This window comes from Pungitius pungitius, chromosome 4, assembly GCF_949316345.1.
Source record: "Pungitius pungitius chromosome 4, fPunPun2.1, whole genome shotgun sequence".
Classification (NCBI taxonomy): domain Eukaryota; kingdom Metazoa; phylum Chordata; class Actinopteri; order Perciformes; family Gasterosteidae; genus Pungitius; species Pungitius pungitius.
In genome coordinates, this window is record NC_084903.1 from 22,893,403 (window position 1) to 22,921,200 (window position 27,798).

Genomic DNA, 27,798 nt, shown 5'->3' on the forward strand with positions numbered 1-27,798 from the left:
CAGAGGCAGATGGTCACTTGGGCCTCTTCTCCACACGGCCACTTGTGTGAAGGAATGCCTGGACACCCCATGGATGGTCAGCGGTGGGGGGGGGGGTCACCATCTGCCGTCCAAAGGTCACTCGTGTAAGGAGCATGGCCTTAGTTCCACTGCTTCTGCCTATTTGCATAAGTCAGTGAGGATGCAACAAAGCCCCCCCCCCCTCCTCCCCCCGCCTCACTGCAATAAAGGAAACTTCTGACCCTAAACCGTAGCTTCAATTTATCTTGTTTCCCCTTAAGGCTCCAGACACAACGCAGACCATTCCGGGTAATCATTTCGCCACAATCTTTTATTCAAACAGATGAATATTTCTAAACATAAAAAAAAAAGGAAAAACGCTATTTGATTAAACGGAAACCTCTTCCAGCGAAGAACTGTAATATAAGGCCCCCGCATCCCTTAAATATGAATGAGTTCAATTTGTTTCTTTTAAATCACAGTACGTCTTTGGCTTTAACCTGAACAGATTTCCAGTCATATTTCAAAAAGAGGCAACAAAGTGTAAATCATCTCCAAAAGATTTAAAAGGACAAGGATATGTAGAAAAATCAATGAATCTCCTTTGCATGTGGAACATTCAGTAGAAAGCAGGCAATGTGCTTGAAGTCTATAATTTGGCAACAGATTAAAAAAGGTCGATATGCCTCATTTCACAGGACTACTGCAGATGTAATAATCTACTTTTACTCAACCTACACTTTGTAGTTTTGACGACGTAACATAACTTTGTCGGACGGAGAACAAACTCCACCAAGAGGATCAGAACCTTCTGGACGCCCTCGGCTCCAGCCGTCAGCCGCTGTCATCCGGGCTGCCGGCGCCGCCGGGAGGATCCGCGCCGCGGGCCGCGTTGGAGGTGGAGGACGGCGGGGACGAGGACAGCTGCTCGTAGCCCGGCAGGCTGCCCTGGCCGGGGGGGACGCCGCGGGTCCGGCCGGGCCGCGGCGGCCTGGGACCGTCCCTCCGGTCCAGCAGAGAGGCGAGGGACTCCGCCACGCGGCTCAGGGTGTGGTCCATGTGCGTCATCTACGGCGCACGAATCGACTCATAGAAGCGCTTTCAAGAATCATTTCGACGTTACAATGTTTGTCCGTCAAAAAGGCATCAAAGTATTCAACGTGGGCCCGATTATCGGTAAGTGGCCCATCGGACCCAATTGGACCCAAAGAATACAACGGTGTTAATTTGAGGTATTCATTACCAGCCTCAAAATAACATCACAGGTTCCCTTTAGATGCTGCGGAACCAGCACAAGCTTCTTTTTATGAATCAAAAACAACAGGTGCAGGTGTTTTCATGCACAGGTGTTCAATGTTCAAACACTCTGTTTCTTTTGTTCTTTTCTGAACAAAAAGAACGGCCTTGTGAATAGCTGAAGACTCTTTTTGGCGACTAAAACAAGTGATCTGACGCTGTAAAAGAATCCACATTGCAGCCTTCTGCCGAAGCCCAAGCTGTTACCTTGTCCTCCATCCGGTTGAGCCTGGAGCCGATGGAGTTGGTGCCTTTGTCTTTGGCTCTGTCTTTAAAAGGGAAGTAAATAATAAGACAGGAGGATCAGGGCTGTGGTTTGTTCCACAGTCACTGCCACATCCGAGAGTGATTCATTACCGGAACCCGACTGGAACAACGTTTGCTTCCCGATAGATTGGTCCAGCCTGAGAGAAAAACAACGGGATGTATAAGATACAGTATGTGTATATGCCTGGATCATTCGGTGGATAATTCTTCCAACTTTACCTTCTCTGAAGCTCCTTGATTCGCACCATGAGGTTGAGGTGACCCTGGGAGTATTGCTCGATCACGTCGCGCACATCGTACGGTTTCCGTGCTTGCTGTTACGTAAAACAACAACATTTAATCCCATCTGGGACAATTTGTGCTGGCGATCCACCCGATCAGGTCAGCTTGTGTCATCTTAAATACCTGGAAATTCCTCTTGGCCACGAAATAACGCATCCTCTGGATGACCCGGATGGCTCTCCGGTGTGACTCCGTCAATCTGTGGGAGTCAGAAAATGTGTTAAAATTGCTTCCCGAGAAAAATGCAATAAAGCTGTGAATATTTGTCAAAGCGAACGATCTTCCTCTTAGAGAAGAATCCGAGGTGTAAAAGTTCAGCGCCCGGGTTGATCTGCTCCGAGTCCCTTTGGGACCACTGCTTTATGGTCCCGTTATAGGACACATCACCCGAGAAAAGGATGATTGACAGCGCCTCCGCACCCAAACTCAGAGGCAACAGTTCTGTTATTACTATTCAGTCCACAAGAAAAGCCTCTAATTGCGGCTTGTCTCCCTTTGAATGTCAACTAGGTGAGCTACTGCCATGTGTCTTTCCCTGAAAATCATAAATAGAAAGCCCAGAATAAATGAGGCTCCATTATTATGTTGCGGGACGTATTAAGGAGCTATTACTCATCTGGGTTCAACGCGGAAAGGCAGTAAATGAGAACGGGAGGCGGGGAGTAGCTCTTTGTCAAGTGCTGTATGGGAACAAGGTCCGTGACTCATAATGGATTTTTCACAGGCTACCTAATGGTCTGACATTCAAAAGCAGCGCATACATCATAACATTTTGTCACATCAGAACTAAGCGGCGAAACGCAAAGTGCCGCGTGATCCGTCTGCTCCGTGAATGGTGGCGACACGACCGGGAAACCGGAAAAACAAATGAGGACCGCAGGAAGCGCAGTTTGAATGGGGAGGTGTTTCTTCTCTTTACCCAAACGACACCCCCAAGAGGCAAAGGGGCCCCTTCACAGGCACACTTGTTATTCGGGGCTTTACAAAACGAAGTAAATTGGTTTGTTAAGTTGAAGGTACGTATTTCATTCAACTCGTAAAACCTTTTATTTAAAATCCCCATTAGGGTAATTTCTTCTTTTGTTGCCCCTCACCGAGAGCATCGATATCCCGTAGGACTCGTGCAGCCATCCTTGAAAAAGGCGGCGACTCGATGGAAATTGCCTCCGCGAACGCGCGCCCCGACGCGTTCGATCAAACCTCCCGTCGTCCTCGGCTCGACCGATTTTGCACTCTGTGTCCTCTCTCATGCGTCCGCCGGCGGCTGCTTCGCCAGATCGGAAAAAGAAAACCCCGGTGCGACGTGAGAAATGTGGGACAAATCTTTCTGGGAGGCTGCAAACCTCAAAACTCTTGGCACCCGACAAACCCAGGCTTTTATTCATCATTACCTTTAAAGCACATGGGGCTAGATGCGCGCAGTTAGATTTCTGTAACCCAGAATCCATGCTGAATCGTCTAAATTGAGTCATCTCTCCTTCTTCTTTACACAATACGCAACCTGCAATAATTCCACTTGTTACTCAGCTCAAAATCAGATAAGAGGTAATAAGAGGTGACATTTTCTAGCGTCTTGAAAGGGATGACGGGTGGAACCAGCAGCTGTGTCAGTAAAGTAAAGGGATCCTCTCTGCGTCGTTACCCGCCGCCAAACGAGAGAGCGAACCCCCCCCCCCCCCCCCCCCCCTGCCCCGCCCCGCCCCCCCCCGAACCCCGACCCCCCCGAGGTCCAAAACTGTTGAGCTTATTGTTTCACTTCTGACACTCAACACTCATTCCCTCACGCCGGACGTCCGGCGTGCAAACGCTTTCCCGCGGCGAGGAGCAACGGAGCCCGGAGCCCCCCCCCCCCCCCCCGAAAAGAGCAGAGGCCTTCTCCAGCTGGCAGCTCCACGGCTTTGCACTCACTGTGACACGGAGGCGACGGGGGCCAGCTCGCTGTCTCGCTCGGCCTCCAGGTCCAGGTCCTCTGCGAAGCTGCAGGTCCTCCGCGGGGTGGGGGGGTCGGGGGAGTGGACGTCCAGGAGGCCCGGGCTCCGCTTCACTGCGGCGGCGACACACGGTGGGTTTTCGGTCAGCGGCACGTCTCAGCCACGCCGCTGGTTAACGAGGCCCAAACGGGGGCGCTGGCCTCCCGCTAACTGTGCGTTTTAACTGGTACCTTTGAAGAACATCCAGGTACGCTTTGCTCCGCGTGCCCTTGAAAAGTCACACTTCTCTTTTCTTTCTCTAATCATGTAATAAGAAACATGCTGATTTTACAAAAATTGAAAATAATCTTTCATTATCATAAATGCAATGATTACAGGTGGGTAATATGTATGTTTTCCTCATCTGCAGGAATGAGTCCTAACACCCTTATTATCTGTAATGTATTTTGGGTCGAGGCCTATAATAAAAGTCTGTGTTTAATGTGGTTCTTTAAAGCCTAAAGTCAGTGCTTTTGGTTTGACGTCTCATTTAACCACAAAAAGTCTGTTTCAATGGATGGAATGGCTTTAAAGTTTGCTATCAAAACAAAACATTAAAGTCTTTAAGCCTTTCTTATTTCGGGCATCTGAACAAAACCCGTTAAAACGGCGGCCTAAGTAACTGATTTGACTGTCAATAAGATGCATTGTTGGTAAATGTGTGTGTTTGTCATTTGTTTCATTAGTCACACCGATGTTGAGCATCTTAAACGCCCGTTTTATGTAGTGTCGGCTTGCTTTGTTTTATGTCCACGTGAGTTAAGTGGAAATGTTGGTCGTCTACTTTGTTCCGCGCCGCCCTTTGATTCCATATAAACACGGTGACAGTTTCCTGTGAGAAACCTTACTCTGTGTACACATGGGTCATTGTTCAGAAACAGACAAAGGATATTGCTGAGATGAATAAGCTGACGCCGGTTTGATTGAAGCTCCCTTGAGTGCACAATGGGAATAAATATGACTTCAACACAAATTGAGATGTCTCCACGTGACACCAGTGTGATTGATTTTCCCTGAAGGGCGAATGATAAATAAATACAGGAAAACAAATACAAATGAAGTTGCATTCGTGACGTTTTCCACCAAAAGGGAGTTTTTTTTTAAGCCCACGACACAAAGTCCTGCGTGGAACCCTCTCAAAGAACGGACTCCAATAAGTAAACGAGGCACGAAGCTCATTGAAGGTTTCTCAAGAACGAAGGTGTTTTAACCACTGGCTGCTTTGTGATTCAACACACACATACACAATGGAAAACAAATGGATTACACTATGGTCCAGTACCTCATATTTACTCCTCCTTGTCCCAGCAAGCGAGATGTCAACACTTTAAACTGAACTTACACGGGACCGACACGATGCAACTCCCAATCCAAAGATGTGCTTACCTGGAGGAGGTGAGCTGAACTGAAGGGACGACAAAGACGTCCAGGACTGCTGGCAATCTGAAGAAACACAAACATCATCAATGTCAAACACTTAGTCACACGCTAATTACCCATGCGACTTTCCATTCATCGCGCTCGGGATCCACAAACAAAGAAGAGATGCTTTTAGTGTACCTAAGAAGATGAAGGACTCGGTTTGAAAGGACACTTTCTCTGCACTGAGGACACTAACAGAAGCTCAACGTGTGAATGTGTGAATCAACGTGTGAATCAAATGCAGGCCAAAAGCATCCAGAAAGGAACGGAAGACACAGAATGACATATAAATATATATATATATATATATGTGATTCTGTGTCTTCCGTATATATATATATATATATATATATATATATTCATATACTGTACATCCAATAAATATGTTTCTGCCATCCATCATAGCTTCATTGATATTAATCTGGTGGAGAAGGAGCATAACATAACAGTCCCACAAACCGCATCCTCCTTAAAGACTTAAGTGTAATACCACCCCTCAACACCTCTCAAAAACACTTATAGTTTTGGTGAAGGATTTGCTTTAGTACACAATTCATTTTAGCGAGGCGTAACTAATAAACTGGCAACTGGAGGTGAGTAGAAATATTTCCAAAACGGCTCATAACCGAATTAAAACTCAAAAATCCTAATAATAATGCTAATAATCCCAACAATGTAAAGTTCATCCAAAAACCTGAAATGAGATGTTTATGAGAGGCAGTGCAGGCCAGCAGCATCGGTGGAGCAGCAGCAGAGCAGCAGGGCGCGTTGTGTATCCAGTCGACGCACGCACACGCCCAGATGGCAACGTGGCAACTCAGTTAAATGATTCATAGTTGAAAGCAGCACGCGGTGGAAACTGTCAAATCCTTTCGGCTTAAAATCAAAGGACGCTGATTGTCGTTGGACACGAAGTGAGCGGACACACCTACGTCTGCACCGCCGGGCAAATCATACGTGTTGCTGTGCCGGGAGCAGAGCCCGTCTGTGCAGCTACGTGAGGGGGGCACAGATGTTGCAGGTTAGCGCCTTGGCTTGGATTAAAACAGGGAAAGAATTAGACCCAATCACATGTTTGGCCATGCTCATTGTTTCTTCTTCTTATTACACAGAATGTCACATGCACGTGTTGTAAAGCCACACGCTTGTAGAGGTACATATGTGTAGTTAAGCCACATACGTGGTATAAGGCACATACATGTAATAAAGTCACATATGTGTAGTAAAGCCACATACGTGTAATAAAGTCACATATGTGTAGTAAAGCCGCACACATGTAGTAAAGCCACATACGTGTAATAAAGTCACATATGTGTAGTAAAGCCGCACACATGTAGTAAAGCCACACATGTAGTAAAGCCACACATGTAGTAAAGCGACATACATGTAGTAAAGCCACACGTGTAGTAAAGCGACATACATGTAGTAAAGCGACATACATGTAGTAAAGCCACACGTGTAGTAAAGCCACACATGTAGTAAAGCAACATGCATGTAGTAAAGCGACATACATGTAGTAAAGCCATACATGTAGTAAAGCAACATACATGTAGTAAAGCCATACATGTAGTAAAGCAACATGCATGTAGTAAAGCCACACATGTAGTAAAGCCACACGTGTAGTAAAGCAACATGCATGTAGTAAAGCAACATACATGTAGTAAAGCAACATGCATGTAGTAAAGCAACATACATGTAGTAAAGCGGCATACATGTAGTAAAGCGGCATACATGTAGTAAAGCCACACGTGTAGTAAAGCCACACATGTAGTAAAGCCACATACGTGTAGTAAAGCCACACATGTAGTAAAGCCACACGTGTAGTAAAGCCACACGTGTAGTAAAGCCACATACGTGTAGTAAAGCCACACGTGTAGTAAAGCCACATACGTGTAGTAAAGCCACACGTGTAGTAAAGCCACACATGTAGTAAAGCCACACATGTAGTAAAGCCACACATGTAGTAAAGCCACATACGTGTAGTAAAGCCACACACATACCATGTGCAATACCACTGAATGTTTTGGTGGCATCTGAGCTGAACTGCCGATTAAAAAAACATGGCAACTGAATTCATTCAATTCATCTCACAACAAAAAAACCCCATAAAAATAGTTTTTCTTTCTAGATCTTGGACAATAAAATAAAATGCAGGCCGGGAGAGGTTTTAATATTACTTGGTGCTGGATCAATTTTGGATATAAGGTGTCAAGTACAGATTTAAAGTACTGATGATAATATTAATATTAAGGACATTAAGACTTACTGCTACCACATTCATGTTTTTTTTCTTGGCCCGTGCGACACTAACCACCAGGTTTTAGGAATATGTTGGTTAGTTTCTTTCCACAATCCTGCTGAGAATCTGACTAAAAGACAACAAAACGGAAAACATAACTTCTATTCTTTGGTTAATGATGACGCACTTAGTATTATTAAATCTTCTCTCAAGGTAGGGTTTACAAATGCAAGCAAAACATTAAATTAGGAAAAATCGTCAAGGGACGCGATTAAAGTTAAAACGAATAAACACAGGAAATTAAATGAATTTAAAAAAAGACTAATAATGAATGAAGTGATTTCGTAGATGCTTTTTAATTAGTGGGTGTTTGTTCCTCTGGGGAAGCGTTTAGGTTTGATGGAACAGTCTCAGTTACTTTTATCCCATGTGTTCGAGACGCCAGGAGATCGCAGAGGATCATTTATGTTGTAACTCACAATTGCAACACTTGTACGCTTGCATCTCTCCCGAGAACCAATTATACAAACAACCTCACGCTCACTATGTTGTCTTGTGTGCCGAGCAATATTTTGCAGCCGCAGCTACCTTACACAAGTAAAATAGATTCTAGTTCACCGAAAAATCAACACACACCAGAGGCATTTTTTACTGTAGGTAGACTTTGGGCCTGAGGGCTACAACTAAATATACTGCATTATTATTCATGCCTCTTTTAGGCTTTATATTCTAATTGAAAGCTCCACATTCAACAGATAACGACATCTAAGTACATTGTGCTGATGATGCCATTTTTCACAATGCACTTGCAGGGCTTTGGTGGTGACTTTTACGGTGCACTGTTTATAGTTTTAAATAGATAAAAAGTCAAAAGCTTTACCACTGCCAATCGCAATATTTACAGTTCAAGAAAGGGTTGAAAAGTAAAGCACCACAACCAAAAAACACCAAATCTGCCACTGAAAAAACACACAAACATCTGTGATATACAGTATATACTGTATATATATTGAAGGTTATTCACAAAATGGATTGTTGGTGCCTTGCTTTGACCTAACCACTGCGCTTATAAATAGATCAAGGATTTCATTAGCAGGTGTATTTTGCTGCCGTTTTATTTAATTTCTATCCATAATGTTATCAGACAATCACAAAGTGAACATACATTGACTGGATAATACTGGACCAATCCCTAAACTGTCCCCATTATTAACTTAACCGACGAGTGATGATGACACCCACTTACTTCTTGTCTATGGACAGTGAGGGACGTCCTGAGATTGTTCTTTATTGGCCCTCTCCCCGCATTCATCAGGCTGATACTCAGTCCGTGTGCACCGGGATTAGGTCCCGCCCCCCTCGCTGGCCTCAGCTGACCGACCGCTAGATGTAGAACTCGGGCGTTGAACTCCCGACCAAGTCATCGATTGATTGCTCTGAAGTACTCGGGGCAGCGAGTCGCACACACTTAAAATGTATCGACGGACTCATATGCAGCTTATGATTCGAAATGCTTATCGACATTACGTTGTTGTGACCGCAGTTTGCTGCGAGGTTTTTTTTTTCTTTTCTCTAAGCTCAGCAGTGCAGCTCCGGAGGATCCGCTCATCAGTGCAAGCTCACATTTTGAAGATGAATGAGCAATGTGCTCATTCATCTTTAATGTCTGGACTTTGTCTTCTCTCACATCTCAGGCTACAACCCCACCACTGGAGCTCGAATCAAACATTTCCCTTTTACTCTTCAGAATCATCTCTGAATATTTGTATTTTTTTGTTGTTGCACCCAGTGCCGCAGTAGTAGTTCTCTCTCGCCCTCCTTATGCAGCATCTCGTCCACATTGCACAAGCTTCGCTTGAAACGAAACCCTGCCGAGCGGCTCAGATGCCCGTGAGCCGGGTCCCACGCCGCGCCTCGAGTACCTGTGCCCACGGTGCTGTACACGTCTGAACTCAGCTCCCTGCCGCTGTCGAACACGGAGCTGTAGGTGATGCTGGGGATGGTGGGAGAAGTGGGGCCGTTGTCCTTGTCGCTGCTCCTCAGCTTCCTCCTTATCTTCACCTGCCCGAGAAATGCAAACATCTGCGCTCAAGTCTTCCTGTTTCGCCACGTTCACCCCCTGCAGTGATGCTGTCTTCTCCGCCTGTTACACGCATATGGGATCGTATAATGAATGCATGCATGCACAGGGATAAAGGCTCTGGGTGCAGCAGCGCAGGAATGATTGCTTATATTATAATAATACAAAATATTTGAGGTGTTTTGTATTGCTGTTATTGAGGCATGAGACCTTGTTAATTCTAGTAGGAACTATCTATGACGCCTGACCAAACTTCTTTGATTAGTGCGGGCCTGCTCTGCAGCAGTACTATCGAATTGTAAAATTAATATTTAACTGCCGTCGGCTCTCTTGGCTGCAAATTACTTCCTTTTCTGCCTCCCTTCCAACACACAAAGGACGCTAATTCTTTCAAACTGAAATGGAATGTTTTATCAACCAGTTTATGATCCTTCAAATCACAACATAAATAACACAATGTAGCTTGTAGTCATTCGTTCACTCATGTCACTTATGAATCACAGATGAACTGAGCATTACACAAGTCCCACTGGGGCACTTTCAATCAAATTTCACCATGAAAATAAATAAATAAATGAATAAATGAATGTTTACATAAAGCATGGGGGGGGGGGGGGGGCACTTAAGATCAGCTGAAAGCCTCAATCGAAAGTGGCGAACTCTATCAGAAACTGTACTTGTCCCTTTAAATTGTTATCAAGTGTCTTTTAAAAGCTCACTCGAGCAGCATGTATTATTCAAGTTGCAAAACATGAATTCATTTAAACGGACACAGAGAAAATGATGTGAGCCCGTGTGTTTTGTTTCAGCTACGGTCCCTCTCAAAGGACGACGTAGTCGCAGGAGGAAAAGACGCATGGCTCATTTTTTTCATGCTAAGACCTTCGTGTGCAACGTGAAAGGCTGCACGGCGATGTGTGTGTGTGTGTGTGTGTGTTTTGTTGAGTGGCTGTGTGTGAGGCCCTATTGTAAACACTGTTATTTTATACAACCTTGGGGACTGTGAATGCATGGCAGACTGTGGCGGAGGAGGAGCGGGTCGCCCCGGCTCCGCTCCCTGTCCACGTGTCCCTGTGCGAGACGCTTGCCTCCTGAATGTTGTGCACGATCTGGACGTCTGGGTGGGAATGGGTTGGGTGGCCCTCGTGTTTTGATGGCACTTTGTGTGATAGCCTGTGCTATGGACATGGAGTGTGAAAAGCGCTTTGCGGAGGTCCGGAGACTAGAACGGAGCCTTTTTAAAGTACAAGAGGAGGACAATCAGCCTATGGCAGGAAACGTATGCGCCACTTCAGTCGTTATTTGGCACTAATGGGCGTAGAGCCCACTCGGTTGCCTTTGCTTGCATGCATGGAATCCTGGGGGCTCGTTTGACCTTTTTCGGGAGCCCTCGGTGAAGAGGACCCCCTGATTGCCAGAAGGGATTCTGCACACTGCGTCGAATCAACACCCCTCAAATACAGTTTCCAAAAACAGCGACATTATTACCTTCCTGACAGCGGGATTCGCACCATTGCACGGGTGTTGCTTCATGTTGCGTTCGATCTGCCTCGGTGTGCCTACTAAAAACTGGAGGCCGAGCGAGGGGGAAGTTACAGTGAAATCCATTAAACGGTTACTAACCGATTTCTTGGGCTTGAGGGTGGACGCAGACGAGGCAGAGACGTGGGCCCTCTTCTTCAAAAACTTCTTGAACGTGACAGAATCAAAGTTCTCCACCGCAAAACACCTCCATGAAGTCTGGAGGGGCATGAGAAATAAAAGCAACGCATGGCTCGGACGGGACTCGCAGGACGGTCTCAATGACAAGGCGGGGGGCTCGGCGACGCCTCGGACCCGCCGGGCTCTGTGGCTCTTTGGACAAATACCTGAATGAGACAGGCCGCTGCAGGGATCTGCCTGTTGAAGTGTTTCTGCCTCTGCTTCTGCTGCACCTTCAGGGCGAAGCCGGAGCCCAGGATTCCCTGCGAACAGCGCGGCACGCAGCGCTCATTAATTCAGCGTTAACCGCGCTCACGGGGCAGGAGCAGGATGAGTCAAAAGACGGAAATAAACACCAAGTTGAACAAAGGCGAAGGAATGATGGGCTCTTTATTGCCGGGATATTAAAGTCTTTTGCTCACTGTGTTCATTCGTAGAGCTGAATAGATCGAATATACTCTGAGCGCTAACTATGCTTAATCCTAAATCTTTCAAACCAAAGTCGGTATTATTACTATAATAATTATTATTTTCTCAGGTGGGGAGATGGTACAAGGGGATGTCTCTCCCTCACAATTAATAACATGTGAAATAGCAGAAATGTATCCAAACGAAATAGTACAATTAAGAAAGAAGCGTTGTCTTTTTTCCACTTACTGCAGGCAGCGCAAAGAAGGAAATGGCAAAGACTGAGAAACAGGATGCAATGGTCTTTCCGATCCAGGTTTGTGGCACTTTGTCTCCGTATCCAATGGTCGTCACAGTCACCTTCCAGAATGAATACGAAAGGCTTCACTTTTCATTCTGTAAAAACACAGCTGGAAGCAATTTGGAGCAACCAAAGATCTGGAAATTTCCCAAAATTGAGGTTCATTGACACTCGAGTTAATGCCCCAGAGTTGGCATTTTCTTTTTTTAACCAGAAGTAATAGAAAGGTGGGGGAGGGGGGGGGGGGTTACAACCGAATGCTGAAGGAAATATGACAAAAGCAGTAAGGCATTTGTGTGGTGCTTTTTCTGTATTGGCATCCGGTTCATTGAAACAGAGAGCGGATGATATGGCATCTTAACATAAAGAAATCCACACGAGGGAAACCACGCCCATCCAACCACGCCCATCCAACCACGCCCATCAAACCACGCCCATCAAACCTCGTCCATCAAACCACGTCCATCAAACCATGTCCATCAAACCACGTCCATCCAACTCTGTCCATCAAACCCTTTCCATCAAACCTCGTCCATCAAACCACGTCCATCAAACCCCGCCCATCAATCACTGTCCATCCAACCACGTCCATCCAACCCCGCCCATCAAACCCCGCCCATCAAACCCCGTTCATCAAACCACGTCCATCAAACCCCGCGCATCAATCCCTGTCCATCCAACCACGTCCATTCAATCCCTGTCCATCCAACCACGTCCATTCAATCACGTCCATCCAACCACGTCCATCCAACCCCGCCCATCAAACCCCGCCCATCAAACCCCGTTCATCAAACCACGTCCATCAAACCCCGCCCATCAAACCACGTCCATCAAACCCCGCCTATCAATCCCTGTCCATCCAACCACGTCCATTCAATCCCGTCCATCAAACCACGTCCATCAAACCCCGCCGGGCCGCAGCACCAAGTGAACACAAGCACGGCTTCTTCATTTCTCAATCTACTCCTTCGTATGCTCGACATGTAAATCATTTGTGACTTAACCCCCCCCCCGCGAGTGGCCCCCGGACAAACCGGCTTGAAGGTTGTGATCCATCTTCTGACATCTCACCTACGTTGTTTTTTATCATCAGAGTCCCTGACGTCTCTGAGAAAAGCCATGTGGGTGGTGACTTATTGCCTGAAAATACCTTTCCACTCTGTTTCCTCTGCCGGTTTGGCTGCTCGTATTAGCGGCCCACTGGATGTGCCCGAGGGTTTGCACACTACTCCTACTGTAACAGCACCAGTGCACATCAAAAGCGCTTGTGTTTTTCGACCTTTCACTTGCCAAATATTACTTAAAACAACTCGATGTGTTTTGCAGAAACACTACATCTCTCCAAGACGGCAAAGTGACTAAAAGAATATACATAAGTCAAGATAACTTTACTCCGAAATAAAGCAGAAGTTGTTCTTTCTCCGTAGTCCTGAGGAGTATGAGATATCAATAGAACATTTTGGAAGTGTGTGTTGAGCTAAGTTCACACACAGACACACACACACACACACAGGTTCGTACCACTCCCCACCACAGGGCATCCGCGTAGTTTTCAAACTCGCTGTAGCCGCTGCTGTCGACTGCGTCCTTCTCCGCCAGGTAGACGAAGTACGAGGAGAAGATGAGGCTCAGGAAGCCGATGTAGAGGGTGGTGATCAGCTCCTGAGGTACACAATGCAAATGCACACAAGGGCGTGATACAAAACCCAGTTAACGACAAAGGGATCATTTCAGAGAAGGTCGACAAATGAAAAATATCTGTACTTTATTCACAGCCCCTTCTCACTGCCACAATGTATCAGTTAGACAATTCTATTTATCGGGTATGGTCCACAATAACCAATCAGAGGGCTCTGTGATCTGTGCACATGTGACATCATCTGTCCTGGAACCCTCACATCTGCACAGGAAAAACTCCCCCCCAAAAGCCCCTTTGAGAGGGAGAAGACAAAGAAGGAACGTCAGGAAGAGGCATCCTGAGGTGATGTCATTGCACCACACAGTCAATGCATGTGACATTCATTAGTTATATAATAAGAGTAGTAAGCACAATAATGATGCAACGGATGAAGTAAAATAGCAACAATAACAAAAGCAGCGGCTGTACCCCACTTTATTACTATAAACTCTGAGAGGTGTTGATGAAAAGTTTTATTATTAGATGTCTGGGGTGGCTGTGTCTTTATGTGACATATGGATGTGAATATTCATGTAAATATGCGCTGAATGTGATGATTCAGTATTCTGCTGTCTCGGCTGTCTTGCTGCTAAACTAAAAGTGGATTCCCACTTATCAGTTTGGCAATGATGTACTTTCAAGAAAAGATTGGAATTAAATCAGTTTTTTTTTTTCTCCCTTCAGTCAACAAATGCCGTTTGAAAGCAGTGATGCTCTCAGCCCAAAGCCCGTTCTGCTCCTTCTCAAGACATACATCTTAAAAAACGGGTCATTAAATATCTATTTTTGCGACTTTCTTAAAAACAGCGTGGCATTGCAGTGTTTCCTGGAATGTTTCACAAACCGGGCTAGACGTTGACTCGCCTGTATTAACCCCACTAAGCCACAGATGAATACATACGTGTGAGGATAGCGGGTATCTGTGTCGGCAGGATGGTGCACGGGGGGATTAGCTCTGAATAAACTGAGTTTATTGTGACGAAAAACAAACGTCGGCGCCGCACCGGTGAGGATCGCTTTATGTTTTCGGACAACAATGGAGCTCTGCGGCACAAAGGAGTAAATTATACCAGGATTAGACTCCTCAGACAACGCTCCATTCAATTCAGTGTCCAATTTGGTCGTTTCATGGGATGTGGTGACATTATCTCCATACTTAAGTCTGCATCAAACAGTTGCAAGATGAATTTAATATGCTGATGTTGAATGGCTGCTTTGCCTGCTGAATGAAGTTTATCTTTTGAATATAATATGAACATTTTCTGGTACAACACTAATATAAGGCCGATATTTTACGGCTAAATTAGCACCTCTCTTACAATCATAGTCGGCTGTTGCTGTTGTTGCAAACCCAAATTAAATATAGTCTAAATACTAATATTTTCAACAACAAAAAAGAAAGCAGGAAATGGAAAAAGGTAAAGATAGAAGTTAAAGCTACAGATCACAGTGTAAAATTGAATCAGACCCCCAAAAAAACCCTCTCCCTGCTTCTCACTTAGATCGCTATTTCATCACCATGGTAACAGAGCTCTGACAGCTTGACGGAGCAGCAGCCGGGGGCGGGCCTTAGCGATCGGTCAATTAGTGTCTATTGTAAAGAGCATATGCTCCGCTCACCCTGAGGCCTCATTTGTTGAACACTGTTTGTTTTAATGTTAAAATGCAAATCAGAACATGTTTGGTGCCTGGATGTTAACAGCATCAGACGAGACCCCCGCCCTGCAAAGCTGCATCCTTCATCATTCTGTGGCTCGTTTTTAGTGGCAGTTTTTAAAAGCCTGAGTTAAACTTTGTTTGAGTGCATTTGTGTCTGTTTGACGTTCATTGCTTTGTCTCGACTTCTGACACCTGATTGGTCGCAGCTCTTATCCCGTCCCGATTGGACGGCTGCGTTGTGAAGGAGCCCCTTTGAGTGAACATCCTTACTACGTCACCTAAACTGCGTTCAATCCCTCGGAGCGCTCGCCGCATTAAGTCGAATTCGCCAAGAGTGAAATTTGTTTATTTGATCTCGGCCCAAAACTGTCAGGGGCACCGTTGCAGAACAGGCCCGGTTAAACGGCGTCGACCCATCCTCGCATTTCACACCGCAAATCGCTCCATGGTCCAATGGCGCTTTGTCATTTCTTCCCACACTTTTGTGTTTTGGACGTTTTGTCCTTTCGCACCTTTCTCAGTGGAAAACGAGAGCCTGTAACGTGCACGTGTGATTACTGGAGATGCCGCGGGTCCGATATTCCGTACGCGGCAGCTGTGACGCGGGGAATCTGCCTTCCAGGAGCCACAAGCGCTCGCGTGATAAGAAGGGACGCTGATTGGAGTGACTTAGTGTATGTGGCTGCAGCGGAAAAACAACGCGTTCAAGGTGTGACGTTGTCGGAGAAGCTTTCCTTCTTTTAAAAAAAACGTGGAATGGCCTCAGAGCCCCATCGGGACTAATGCGATATTTTATGCCAGAGTGAATCTCACTGCACAAATTATGTTGCTTTTCTGAGGTTGTGTACTATTTTTGGTGAAAGCACTCAGTGTTTGGATGCTTCCCCTTAGTGTGTGTGCTGCACAGACATTAAACACTATTCAATGAGCACGGATTGAGGATCATTTAAGGCCCCGAATGAACTTTCTCTAACGTTGAATTTAAACCTTTGGGGATTTAATTCGGTATTCTACTTTTTAAGGGTATGGTGAGTGTCATGGCATTGATGGCAAGAATCGGCCCCCCTCCCTCCCCCCCCCCCCCCCGTTATCTCGCGTCCTCCGTCAGAGCTGGAGTACCTGCCGATGGATGAAGACGACGGAGCCGAGGAGGCGCCAGGTCCCTCCCTGCCGGTCCACATGCAGCATCCGTAGGATCTGCAGGAAGCGAATCCCTCTGGAATATTTCAGAAGTTGGTGTTAAAATGCCGACACTGTTATTAGACCAGAAATCTGTTGGTGGGGGGGTTGCATTAAGCTGTTGCATCAAAGACAACACCACACGCTCTCATCCATCTCTAACCTCCATGTGAACAGCTACTTTTTCCCTCCTGGGTCCTGAACATAGATTTAATTATATTTTGCTGCAATAAAAAGGTTGAACCTCACTTTAAAATGTGATCCATTATTTACTTTAAACCTACACTCGAGGAAACAATGAATGAAAACAATCGTTCAGTGCACAGCTGAAGAGCAGACTGCAGGGTTTTGTCTTCTATTAGATTGTAATAGCGCTCCATTGATTTTGCTATAACGTGTGTTTCTCTTTGAAGGAGGAAAATCATCGTCACCTGCAGCTGTCTGACTGCCAGACGTTTTAGCTCGTTGGCCGGAAAAACCCCGTTTTGTTGGAATACAGACACTTGGATTCCCTTTTTGCAGTTCTGCAGCGTAAATCTGGAGGTGCTAATCTCCACCGTGGTGTTGGGAAGCGTTCTGAGATGATTTATAATCCTCACCGCTTACCTTACAGCAGAGGTGGCGAAGACCTGGCCTTTGGAGCCCACTGACAGCACAACTATTGAGGCAACAACCACAATCAGATCTGTGTTGAATGAGAACGAGGGGGGGGGGGGGGGTTAATATGCAGATGTTCTGCGTGCAGATGTTCAGCGCGACGAGATGATAAAAGGTGATTAGGAAAAAATAACCATTAAAAAATGATCCTCAGCTGAGGTGAGATGGGTTACAAATAATGTGAATTCTAATAGTCATTGGTGCATATTTTAAAAGAATCACCTGGAGGGTCCAATTTGAAGAATAAAAAGATGGAGGAAGAAAGGAATACTGCGGTGACAGTTTTAATTTCATGCTGAGTTTGTCTGAGATGTTTCATTTTGGGATGCAGCTCCGTACACATGACGGATGCTGTTTGAAGATAGTGTGTGTGGGTGAGAGGCGCCACGCGTGTTTGTGTAGATACACACGTGTGTGTGTGTGTAAGAGCAGGGGGGGGGGGGGGGATTCACACCTATTATAGATATGGGCTTCCTTGCGAAGCGCAGTCGGCCACAGATGCCGACATATTTACTGCGGCAGCCGGCTGACCAGAGGCGGACAAAATATTCCACGCCGAAGAACACCACAAGGACGATCTCCTGCCAGAGGAAGGAGGGAGACACAAATGAGCTGGAAGGACATTGGGTGTTGTTGCAAGTCATTGAGTGCAACACCTGAACAGCTGCTCAGACTCCAGGAGGACTGCACTTTAGATTTATTTATTTTTATTTTTAGATGCAACGATTGCACACAAAAAACGCTGTTTTGGATTCCTCTTCTTTTTGCTTTTTTCAAGTGCCCGCTTCGCTTCGTTTCTTCATTACGGATTATTGATTCTCAATCAGCGGCTGTGCCGTTTGTCACAGTTTCCTTTGTATCGCACTGTGGATTCATTCTCTGCTTTGTACTACAGACCTGATGAAAAAAAATTGATTTCATCACCTTGACAAATAGTTCAAAGTATATATGTTAAATCCAATTTATTTAATGAGAAGAATAGCTCAATGTTGGGGGAAATATCCATTTACATACATAAGACCTGGCATTAAATCAATAGTGTGATATGAGAGTAGATATTATCTTAGATTTGGAATATTATGTTATCTTTTCCTCTTTTTAAAGCATTTAGTCAGCACTTAGTCATTGTATCCACATTACTGATCACTATGTATCAAACATCTCACTATGCAAATATTGAATATGAATAGTAGTCAAACCTACAACGTCGTCACAGCAGATCTAAAATATCGCGGCCCTTTGCTTTCCCCTTCATCCACATACGTTCCAGCATCTGACCTCTGCATTTAAGTCGTCCCATCATTTCAGCCTGCTGTGAACCCCCTCGGGAAACAACTTGCCTCCGCCAGGGGACCCCCCTCGGGGGATTGATCCCTCGACCTTGTGGCTGAAAGTCAACCCGCTTCACTTAACACAAAGACCGGAAACGAGCCGCTCCAAAGCTCATTAGTGTCGCTTTGTCCCACGTGTTTATCCATTAAACGTTTTGGACGCGTCAGTTTTCCTCTTCCTTGAATCCATTGACGGCTTTTCAAAACACATTCACGTCTTAAAGGGAGTCAGCTTTACTGTAGGAAACAAAACGCCTCTGAGCTTTGCTTCCCATTTAGAGAAAGCCATTAGCTTTCCCGCCTTTGTGCTAAGCTAAGCTAATGGGCTGACATCTGAATCCCTCTCTTCTTCTTTTTTTTGTTCCCTCTTTCCCCGTCATCATTACTTTTAATTTGCTTGACAATAAAGTGGAATAAAGTGCCCTAGCAGCACGTGTCCAACGCTAAACAGGAAGCTTGTACAATCAGGGCTTCTCAATTAAAGCAGCTCCGTTTCAATTCCTCCAGCGTCCCCCGAGGGACAAGTGGATTAGAACAAAATCAATTACAGCACACAAATACATCAGCACGTGGAAATGGATGAAGTGCAGCGTGACTGCGAAACGGAACCTACCTCCATTGTTCTTTAAGTCAGTGACAAGAATTTGGATTGAAGCTGTCAGAAAGTGACTCTTTTAAAGGTTTCTAATGGGGGACGCTTTGCAGTGAATGATGGGAGGAAGGAACTGGGGCATCCAGGCTGGGGATTTTATTTATTTCCATGCTGCACAGCAGGTGATCGTTTCAGCTTGGAACTTAATGGAGGTGTCTTTCCTCCACGAGAGTTCAAGATCCCAAAAAAAAAAAAAAAAAAAAGTCAGCGAGGTGTGTAGCGAAACAACGAATGCATTCACCGCAATGCATCCTTATTGCAGTCTATTCTCTATTACTTCTACTTCAAGGTTGAAAAAACGAAGGGTTCGTTTAAAACAAAACCAGAAACTTCAGAACAATGGAGGGAGTGTCGAGAAGCGTCCGTCAGACATCGAGTGCCCTTTGAGCCCTTTGAGCCGAGCAGCTGTAAAAAAAAACGTTACTCAGGAGCCGCGTAGTTTCTCTGACTTTATGTTTGTTCCTTTCGGCATCATCATTATTATAATTAGTGTTATTACACTGGTTCTCTTTTACAGTCCCGGCTGTTAATGGGAAGAGAAGAAAAAAAAAGCATCACGCCGCAGCAGGTGTTCTCTCTCCATTAGGGTCAGTTCGGGGGGGGGGGTGGGTTTGCAGTACGTGGCTCCTGGTTTAAATAATCATTATAATCATATCAATTGAGAAAGAAGCACCAATACTTATTTTATTCTATCTACCTCTAGCTGCTCTCTCTCTCTCTCTCTCTCTCTCTGTCAGATCCCTCAGCAATTAAATCCTCCCTCGGCTCCTTTTCTGTCACCAAGAGGATAAAATGCTCTCGGATACCTTTTCTAGTTTTTGCCCCCAATCCACAAGCACTTTTAACCCAATCGATCCGCATTCAAACCCCCGTTCCCCCCCCCCCCCCTCGCAAAAGCTTTCTTCAACCCCCCTTTCCAATAAAGCACGACTTGATTCTCCTCTTTTTTGTAGAACAAGGGAACTAAGACCCCGCTGTGTTGTCGGGATCTTTATTTTTTCTCCTTTTTTTCGGGCCCTTTTGGGAATGTGGATGTTTGTGGGCATCTGGCCAAACACGCAGCCTCCAACCCGAGGTGCACAGAACAGCGTGGTCTCTGCTGACCTTGAGTGTGCAGGAAGAAAGCAGCGAGACAAAGGAGATGCCTCTTTGTTTTTTTTTGTTGTTTTTTTTGGGGGGGGTGGGGGGGGGGGGAATGAAACAGTGGCAGGGACACAGCAAATCTCTGAACTAAAAAGCACGGGGGTACAAAAACAGCCCCCCCGCAGGGCCGCAGGGTGGAGGAGATGAATGCCGGAGATCTCTCTGAAGGTTCAGCAGCACGGCGAATACAATAATTCGTTGTCCGCGCTCCGCGGTGAACTATGATGCAGAGGGGGGGGGGGGGGGGGGGGGGCGTGAAATTAAAGATGTTCTGGTGTTTTTTCCAGCAAATACTACAGGTGTGATTCATCCAGAGGAGCCTCTCCTGAACCCAACAATGGAACTTGGGAGGATTTTTACAGCATCTCCTCCCTCCTCTTGTCCTTCGGGCCAGCGCCACATGCAGAACGCTCCTCGGGGGCCTTTTCATCCTTTTCTTTTGTCAGAGCTCGAGTGACTCACCCAGCTTCAGCACCAACATTTCCAAATCGACTTTCCAGGAGGAGCTGTTGCCCTTTTTTGGCCAGCAGGACGCCCCTAAAAAATTGAGCTTTGCGGGATGAAAAAAAACAGCGGATGCAGTCCAACGCGACGTGCTGGGGCAGCGGGTCGGTCAGTCGATGTGTGAGATGGAGTTTTATATTTGTTGTCTTAGCAACGCCGCCACAAATGTGGTGTAGATGGTTCATTTTACACATGTGTGCCAAAGGGTAAACTAATATTGGACATTTGACATGAGCCCTTTCAAGGAACTTTACGATGACTCAACGCGGCATCGCCATCCTTTTTTATTCACTGATGAGACGTGACATGGCAATGGGAGCAAAACCAGAATCGTGACGTTTGCAGATGCCAGCCAACAGAAATCAGAAGAGAAAAAAAAAAGAGAAAAGACCCAGAAGTGGGCGAGCAGATGGTGGAAGTCAAAGCGAGGAGCAGATCAGAGTGCTGCGGGGCGACTGCAGGCTGCAGGCTGCATCCAACCCAAACGGTGCCATTACAAGGAAACATTTACATTAGATGGAGGTTCACACAGTGTCTCCGGTAGCGATCGCTCTCCTCGCGCTGCATCGGTCACACATTTGGGCTTCATGGACCACTGAACTGGATCATTAAAACGCACAAAACGAGGACGTTCCTGCGAGCGGACACGACGTTTGTTTACGCTCGGTGATTCTCGCCCAAACACATTCTAAAGGTCTAACAAAAAAAAAACGTGGCACGCATGCAACTCCATATTTTATATATATATATACATATATCTATATATGTATATAGATATGTGATGTCTGTTATGTGACACAATGTGAGGTGGTTTAACGGCCAGGAACACAAGCTATTTTGTCCATTTTAGTGCGACACTAATTCATTTAATTTCTATGGGAATATAGATCCACAGAGCCGGTGCTAAAGTTGTTGAACTTTGAGTCCACCAATTCCTTGTCTCACAAAGACACTTTCTGCTCCGATCGCCTTGAGCACATGAGTCTTCATAAGGAGCGGACGTGACCCCCCCTGTGAGGTCACACGTTGGTTTGAGGCCTTGTGTTTTCTTGAAACCTGGTACCAACCAATCATAGCAGTGCCCCAAAGCGTGGCCCCGCTAAAGGGTCCACGATACTCTAAACAGGGCTTACGTAAAGTGAGCATCACTGAGGAAGACTTGAAACTAGAGATTAAGACCAAAACTGTAATAAATCAAAGGAGTTGCTAGTTGACATTAGAACGGATGCAAGTTTGAGGAGTTTGTTATTAAATCGATTCATCGTTTTTTTTAAGACCGGGATGTCGCGGTCTTGTTTTTCCGGCCTAAATGTCCGACAGCAAACTCTGACTCACTCGACCCCCCCCCAAAAAACACTGCTCCACTCCGAAGGTCTCATTGGGATCTTATGCTGTTAATTAAAACCTCCGCTAGAGGTAGATAGTAATCTCACAACGAGACCAAATGGAGACAAATCAATGCTTTAATACTGCTTAATCCCAAGAGTTCTTTCCAGCACTCACCACCCAGAAGAGTGTTGTGTGAGCCAGGGCCTGGTACTGGTCCACGGTCGACAGGACGCTGAGGATGAGACAGGCCAGAACTATGAGAAACCTGAGGAAACAAAGCACATCGGCATCTTAAGTTAGTTTGAGGAATGGGGATGGAATCCAGCCCTGGTTTAACCATTGATTATTATTATATTATGTTGGTTGTAGCAGTTATTTTTTGTTTATATACCCTAGAAAATAGCCAACAAGTTCTTGTTCAACTCAATTTTCCTCAAATCAATCTCGTTTGACTTTATGACTTCATACTTTTGTCATGGAGAGAATCTGGCTGAATTTAAACAAACGTTCACGGGCAGCTCTGTGGAGGCACCGTTTGAACCCGACCACGTGAACACGATGAACTCGACAAATAACGAGCGCGCTGCTTTCGCGCACACGGGCAGTCAACAAACACCGAATCGCTCTGCTTCCCCCCCCTCCCACCCAGCCTCAAGGTCACAGGTGTTTGAATGGAGCAACAACGAGACGTCTGTGAGTCCTCGACGCGATGAGAGAACATTTCACTCCTCCGCCGCGTGGCCTTGAGTTTGTTGACTCTTGGACCCTCGCAATCCGTTTCTCTGAAGGGCAGCTCGTATAACTGAGGGCTACGCAAACTGCCTTTGCGACGCCCAATAAACTCCGGCGGTTGTTTGTGAGAGTCAGAGACAGATAGGCTGTTTAATTGGATGGCGGTGGAGGAGGATTTGGAGAGCGGACCGGGATGAAGACGAAGAGGCCTCTTCAGACCTCACCTTGTTCGCTTGGGATTGAACCCCCCCACCCCCCGCAGAGACCCCGCTCTTTTCTTTGGTTTCCCGCATATCGTGTTTGCCACCCAGGTTGAAGTGAGTTTTCACACCAGTTCATTTTGTTCAATTTGTGTGTGTTCCAATCCAAACGCATCGCAGCGCGGATCGATGAACATTCATTGTTTTTCCCTTCATCGGAGCTTCTGGAATACTTGAAGAAGTATTCAACCAGTCCGGTAGATTTCTGAGTCTTTAGAAAATAGGACACGGCATGGAGGCGATCAGACCAGAAACCCAGCAGCACAGTTAAAGCTTCATGATTTTAGACGAAACAAACTACCCTCTTAGTTAGGGTTAGGGTTAAAAACAGTTATTTTACGTAAGTACGAAGGTTACTCAACAAACTCGACAATGGCGTCCTGAGTGAAAGTCCCTCCTCCTGAAGAGCTTCCTCCTACTTCTTGGTTCGTGATTGGGTTTGACCACGCAGGAATTGATAGTGTGTGGTAAAAAATAATGAACAGTGTAAGAGAACAGTGTGTGCTGGGAAGACACCCAACATGGAACTGGCACGTCTTGCGAACACGATGCTGTTGGAAGTGTTTCCTCGGCTGCAAACCGGACAATGTTTCAAACTGTTGTTCACAAAAGTCCCCCCGAAGGGCCGCGGCCTCGTTCCTATAGGAGCACATTTTAATGGAAACTATGTGTCAGTGTTTGCACCACGGAGGCTGTTATCACCACATGCTACAGTCTGGGTTTTATTGACGACTGGCCAGGAATCCAAATACCCCACTTTAACAGTAACACACACACACACACACACAGAGGCTTGACCGCGCACGCCACGCGTCAACACAGATAAAAGACGGAGGAGAGACCTGCGCGGCTCAGCAGGCCGCTGGGAAACCGTCAGAAACACACAGAAGAAGGACCCAACACAACAACAACAACAACTAAATGGGAGCCAATTTGTCCATTAAGGAGAGCGGGGGGGGAACATTCGGCACAAACAAAACTGCTCACATCGTTAGCGCGGGCTGCAATTTACGCCGTCTTATGCTCAACGCGTGACGGGCGGCGTTGAAAAGAGGATCAAAAGATACACAAATGAACATCAAACTTTTCCCCCGAGCCAGACACTTTCGCTATGCTAATGGCCGTAATTTGCCCGGCGTGACTCGGCTTAAATTACGTTTCAGCAAACAGACGCACTCGGCATGCGGGGCACACGCCGCCGCTGCCTCGTCTGAGACGACCTCCTCTGCGCCTCACTGCACCGTCATATTTCACAGCAACGGACAAAATAATACACCGGCTCGGCTGCTCGGGCCCCCGCGGGAACCTCTGGACACAGCGCTCCGATCCGTCTCCGATGGGCGGATTCACCGGCGAGTGTGGAGACCCATTTTTTTTTGGGGGGGGGGGGGGGGGGGGGAGTGAAGATAAATCAACCAAAAGTAACGAAACATCACAGAACAACAGATGAGGATGAATGCAGATGAGGATTCAAGGTCTGTTATTTGACTTTTGGCCTGTGTGGGGTTAACCTTGACAAAGGTGACGTGTTGCCCGTGTGCTAATGCTAACTCCCCTCGTAAAGGAATCTATAAACGTGTGTTCCCCAGAAACAGCTCAAGTTACAAACAAAACACAATCCTCAAACTTGAGTGAAATCAGAAAAAATGTCTTCCTTCAAATGGCTGCTCTTTGACAGATATATCTGCTTCGTTTTAATGGATCGGAGTCTGAAAAGGACTCCGAATTCTGTTCTTCCCTTCCCTCCCCTGACGGACTCGTGTGTAACCGGCGTGTGGGATGGATCCGAAGCTGCTCCGAGCTACCATGTAACCCAACTCAAGTTTGCAGAACGCTGCAGGCCGACAGCAGCAGCGCGGCACATGCTTTATTAATTCCTTGGAGCTAAAAATATCCCACGTTTGCTTCCAGTGAGACGGTCTGTTGCTTTTCTTTACCATAATGACCCCGACTCCAGCCAGCCTACTGTATCCCTACACACACACGCAAACACACACACACACACACAGACCTGCATGTGCAAACACGCGCACACACGAGGCTACCTCTGATAACGACTCGGGTCACTATGACGTGGGAGTTCTGGGTCAGTGATAAGGAGGAACTTGGGTTTAGCTGCTCCCGCTAGAACTCTCGCTAAACCAGGTACCAAACCTGCCGGGTGGGGTGACAACAACAACAACAACGACGACGGACCCACAACTAAGAGGGCCACGATGTACTCATAACGTACCAGAGGAAACCACGAACCCGGCTCCTCTGCTACTAACACACCTCAGAGAGGTGTTTTCCTGGTGCTGCCTTGATTCCCTTTATTTTTTGAGTGCGTTTTTGCAGGGTCCGACGTTCACGGGGCACCGTAGGCGGCCAGGCGGCAACAAACAGGGTAACAAACAGCGGAGCCCCCCGGGGGCCGGTGCCTTTCCACAAGGACGTTGGGCCCCAAACGTGAGGCCGAGCGAACGCTTGGATCTTTTCGATCCCCCCCCCCGTGCAGATCTCTTATCTCGGCAAACATTCTCAACGCTGTGAAAAGTCCTCGTATTTTTTTTCATCCACTCCGAGCGCTGAGCAGTCAGGAAATGTCGCATGTGCCGCTGTTTGCACATGTAGGTCAGGCAGGAGGCATCGGTGTCGAGCCGAGGATTTCATAACGACTCATTCCTCAACGTAACTGTGAACCCAAGTGCAGCTGCAGGAAGTTCTGTGTTTTGCAGCCCAGATTTGATCACCCGGATCAATAGTCCCACCGTGTTCTCGTCAGGGTCCGAGCGTGGGGGGGGGGGGGGGGGGGAGTCGACACTTTGGTTTCATCCTAAACATCCCGTTACAGCAGCAAACAAAGGAGAGAAATCGGCCTCTGACACTGTGGCTTTTGAAAAACATATTGATTTTCTATTCCAAGTTGCACTTTGGGGTGTCTCGTGTCATTTAGTGAATTCTGACCCGTTACAGGAAGGTCGTGGCAAACACACCTCCGTCTATGAGCGCACCATTTGAAATGTACGCACGGTGCGCGATGGCCACCAGCATCGTGGTAATGCCCCCCCCCCACGCTGCGTTGGCTCGGGCTCCCTCTGAGTCACCGAGACTCTGAGCTGCTCCGACAGGCCGCGTTCCCCCCGCGCCTCCCCTCTGACACCACGGGGTCACAGGGTGGCAGCGCCCGGCGGGGACCGCTACCTCCTCCGCAGAGCAGACACACACACTCACGCTGACAAGTTTAGCCGCCCGCTATCAGTGCCAGAGAGCCGGGGGGGGGGGGGGGGGGGGGTGGCCCACGTGGGGGTGAGCCGGAGGATCATGTCCCACATTCCTAACCCCTGCGCCTAAACGCTGCTTTTTGGATCTGCTCGACTGCCAGTTTCCAGGATGATACCAAGACAGAAAAACACAACAACAAAACGAAGTGTATCCTTTTGCGTCACAAGACGTTCATCACGAGTAACTCTTCTCTTTTTCTTTTTTCTTTTTCAAGCCACCCGAAAAGCTGTCACAGCCATTTTTGAAAGGCGCAGCATAATGTGACATCCCACACTGGATTACACCAGGATGTGTAGCAGGATGCTATGATCTTTAGCTGTATTATTTATACTTCATTTTTCATTAAACAAGGTAGTCTCACATACCCGTCGCTGCCAGGAAGGAGAAACAAATGCCGAAGCGTCCCCAGTCAGGTTGAGAAGCCTCACTGGAAGCAACGTCTGAGCACTCAAAGTGCACAGTGGTGCTGAGCAAAAGTAGTTTGCAAAAGGATGGATCTTTATGATAATCCTTTGGTACCCCCAAGAGGACGCGTTTTCTCTCATCTGTGAGGAATTATATGGTATATTTTAATCTGCTCGACTTGTACTTATGATATTCCTAGAGGGATCTCCGGTCCTTCTCTGGTATCCACGCCGCATCTTTCTCAAATTCACCGGCTTAACACTTCTTTGAAGGGAGGGCTTCAGAGAGTACATGCGCAATTAACTCCCTGTTTAATTAGGATATTAGAGTTGCAATTATACCCTTGAATGCCCAATGGAAGCGGATGACTGTGGAAATAACAATAAAGAAAAGAAATTACACTCACACTGTGAAGTGATACACGAAGCATCTCCAGCCAGACGGCCTTTCCAGGAAGTTGTACACTTGTCCTTGGACGTAGGCGCGTGTGAGGACCGGCCGGATCCCGGTGCTGTACACCGACATGCGCACCGACATCCGGGGGTGAGATAAGTACGGGTGGAGGTAAACATTGGGCCCGTCCGTGGTCGTGTTACCGTCCTCTGGCATTCGGTCTCTCCCAGAGGACGTGTCGTTGCCCTCCGGGGCTCCTGCACCGGGCGGCCGAAACGAAGGGTCCGAGAGCTCCAAATCCGGGGGTCTCTTCCCTCGTGCCACGCCAGAAGACCTCCGTGAGTTGGACATTGTAGCTTCCCCTTATTCTCCCAGTTACTCTTCTCTCAGTTTTTTTTTTTAATTTGTATGATTATTATTATCGGTTACTAACTCAAACAGACAAATGTTCGCCCGTGCGCGCTCACCTTCTGCCGCGCGCCCGATCTCACCGGCGCGCATAAAAAGAGATCAAACCCGGGGGGGGCGTTCGTGAATGCTCCGGATCAGCAGGACGCGCGCGTCTCGTTCATTTAACCTCGCGGCTCTCGCGGCTGTTGAGGGTTACGTGGAGCCTCAGCCCTGGGCGGATATGGCCCTACCTCTG

At 46.8% G+C, this 27,798-nt stretch overlaps 1 protein-coding gene across 1 annotated transcript; it reads right to left on the bottom strand.

The window, feature by feature from the left end:
- Nucleotides 1–321: 321 nt before the first annotated feature.
- kcnq1.1 (potassium voltage-gated channel, KQT-like subfamily, member 1.1) lies at nucleotides 322–27,650 on the bottom strand. Its single transcript, XM_037456417.2, has 17 exons — nucleotides 27,166–27,650; nucleotides 22,273–22,363; nucleotides 17,594–17,720; nucleotides 17,089–17,167; nucleotides 16,423–16,519; nucleotides 13,488–13,628; nucleotides 11,915–12,025; nucleotides 11,425–11,520; nucleotides 11,180–11,296; nucleotides 9,399–9,537; nucleotides 5,202–5,258; nucleotides 3,754–3,889; nucleotides 1,969–2,044; nucleotides 1,783–1,877; nucleotides 1,654–1,700; nucleotides 1,504–1,565; nucleotides 322–1,068 (listed from the first exon to the last, which is right to left on the bottom strand). Exons 1-17 carry the CDS (start codon nucleotides 27,501–27,503, stop codon nucleotides 835–837), a joined length of 2,043 nt encoding a protein of 680 aa, XP_037312314.2. The 5' UTR covers nucleotides 27,504–27,650; the 3' UTR covers nucleotides 322–834.
- Between the last annotated feature and the right edge of the window lie 148 nt (nucleotides 27,651–27,798).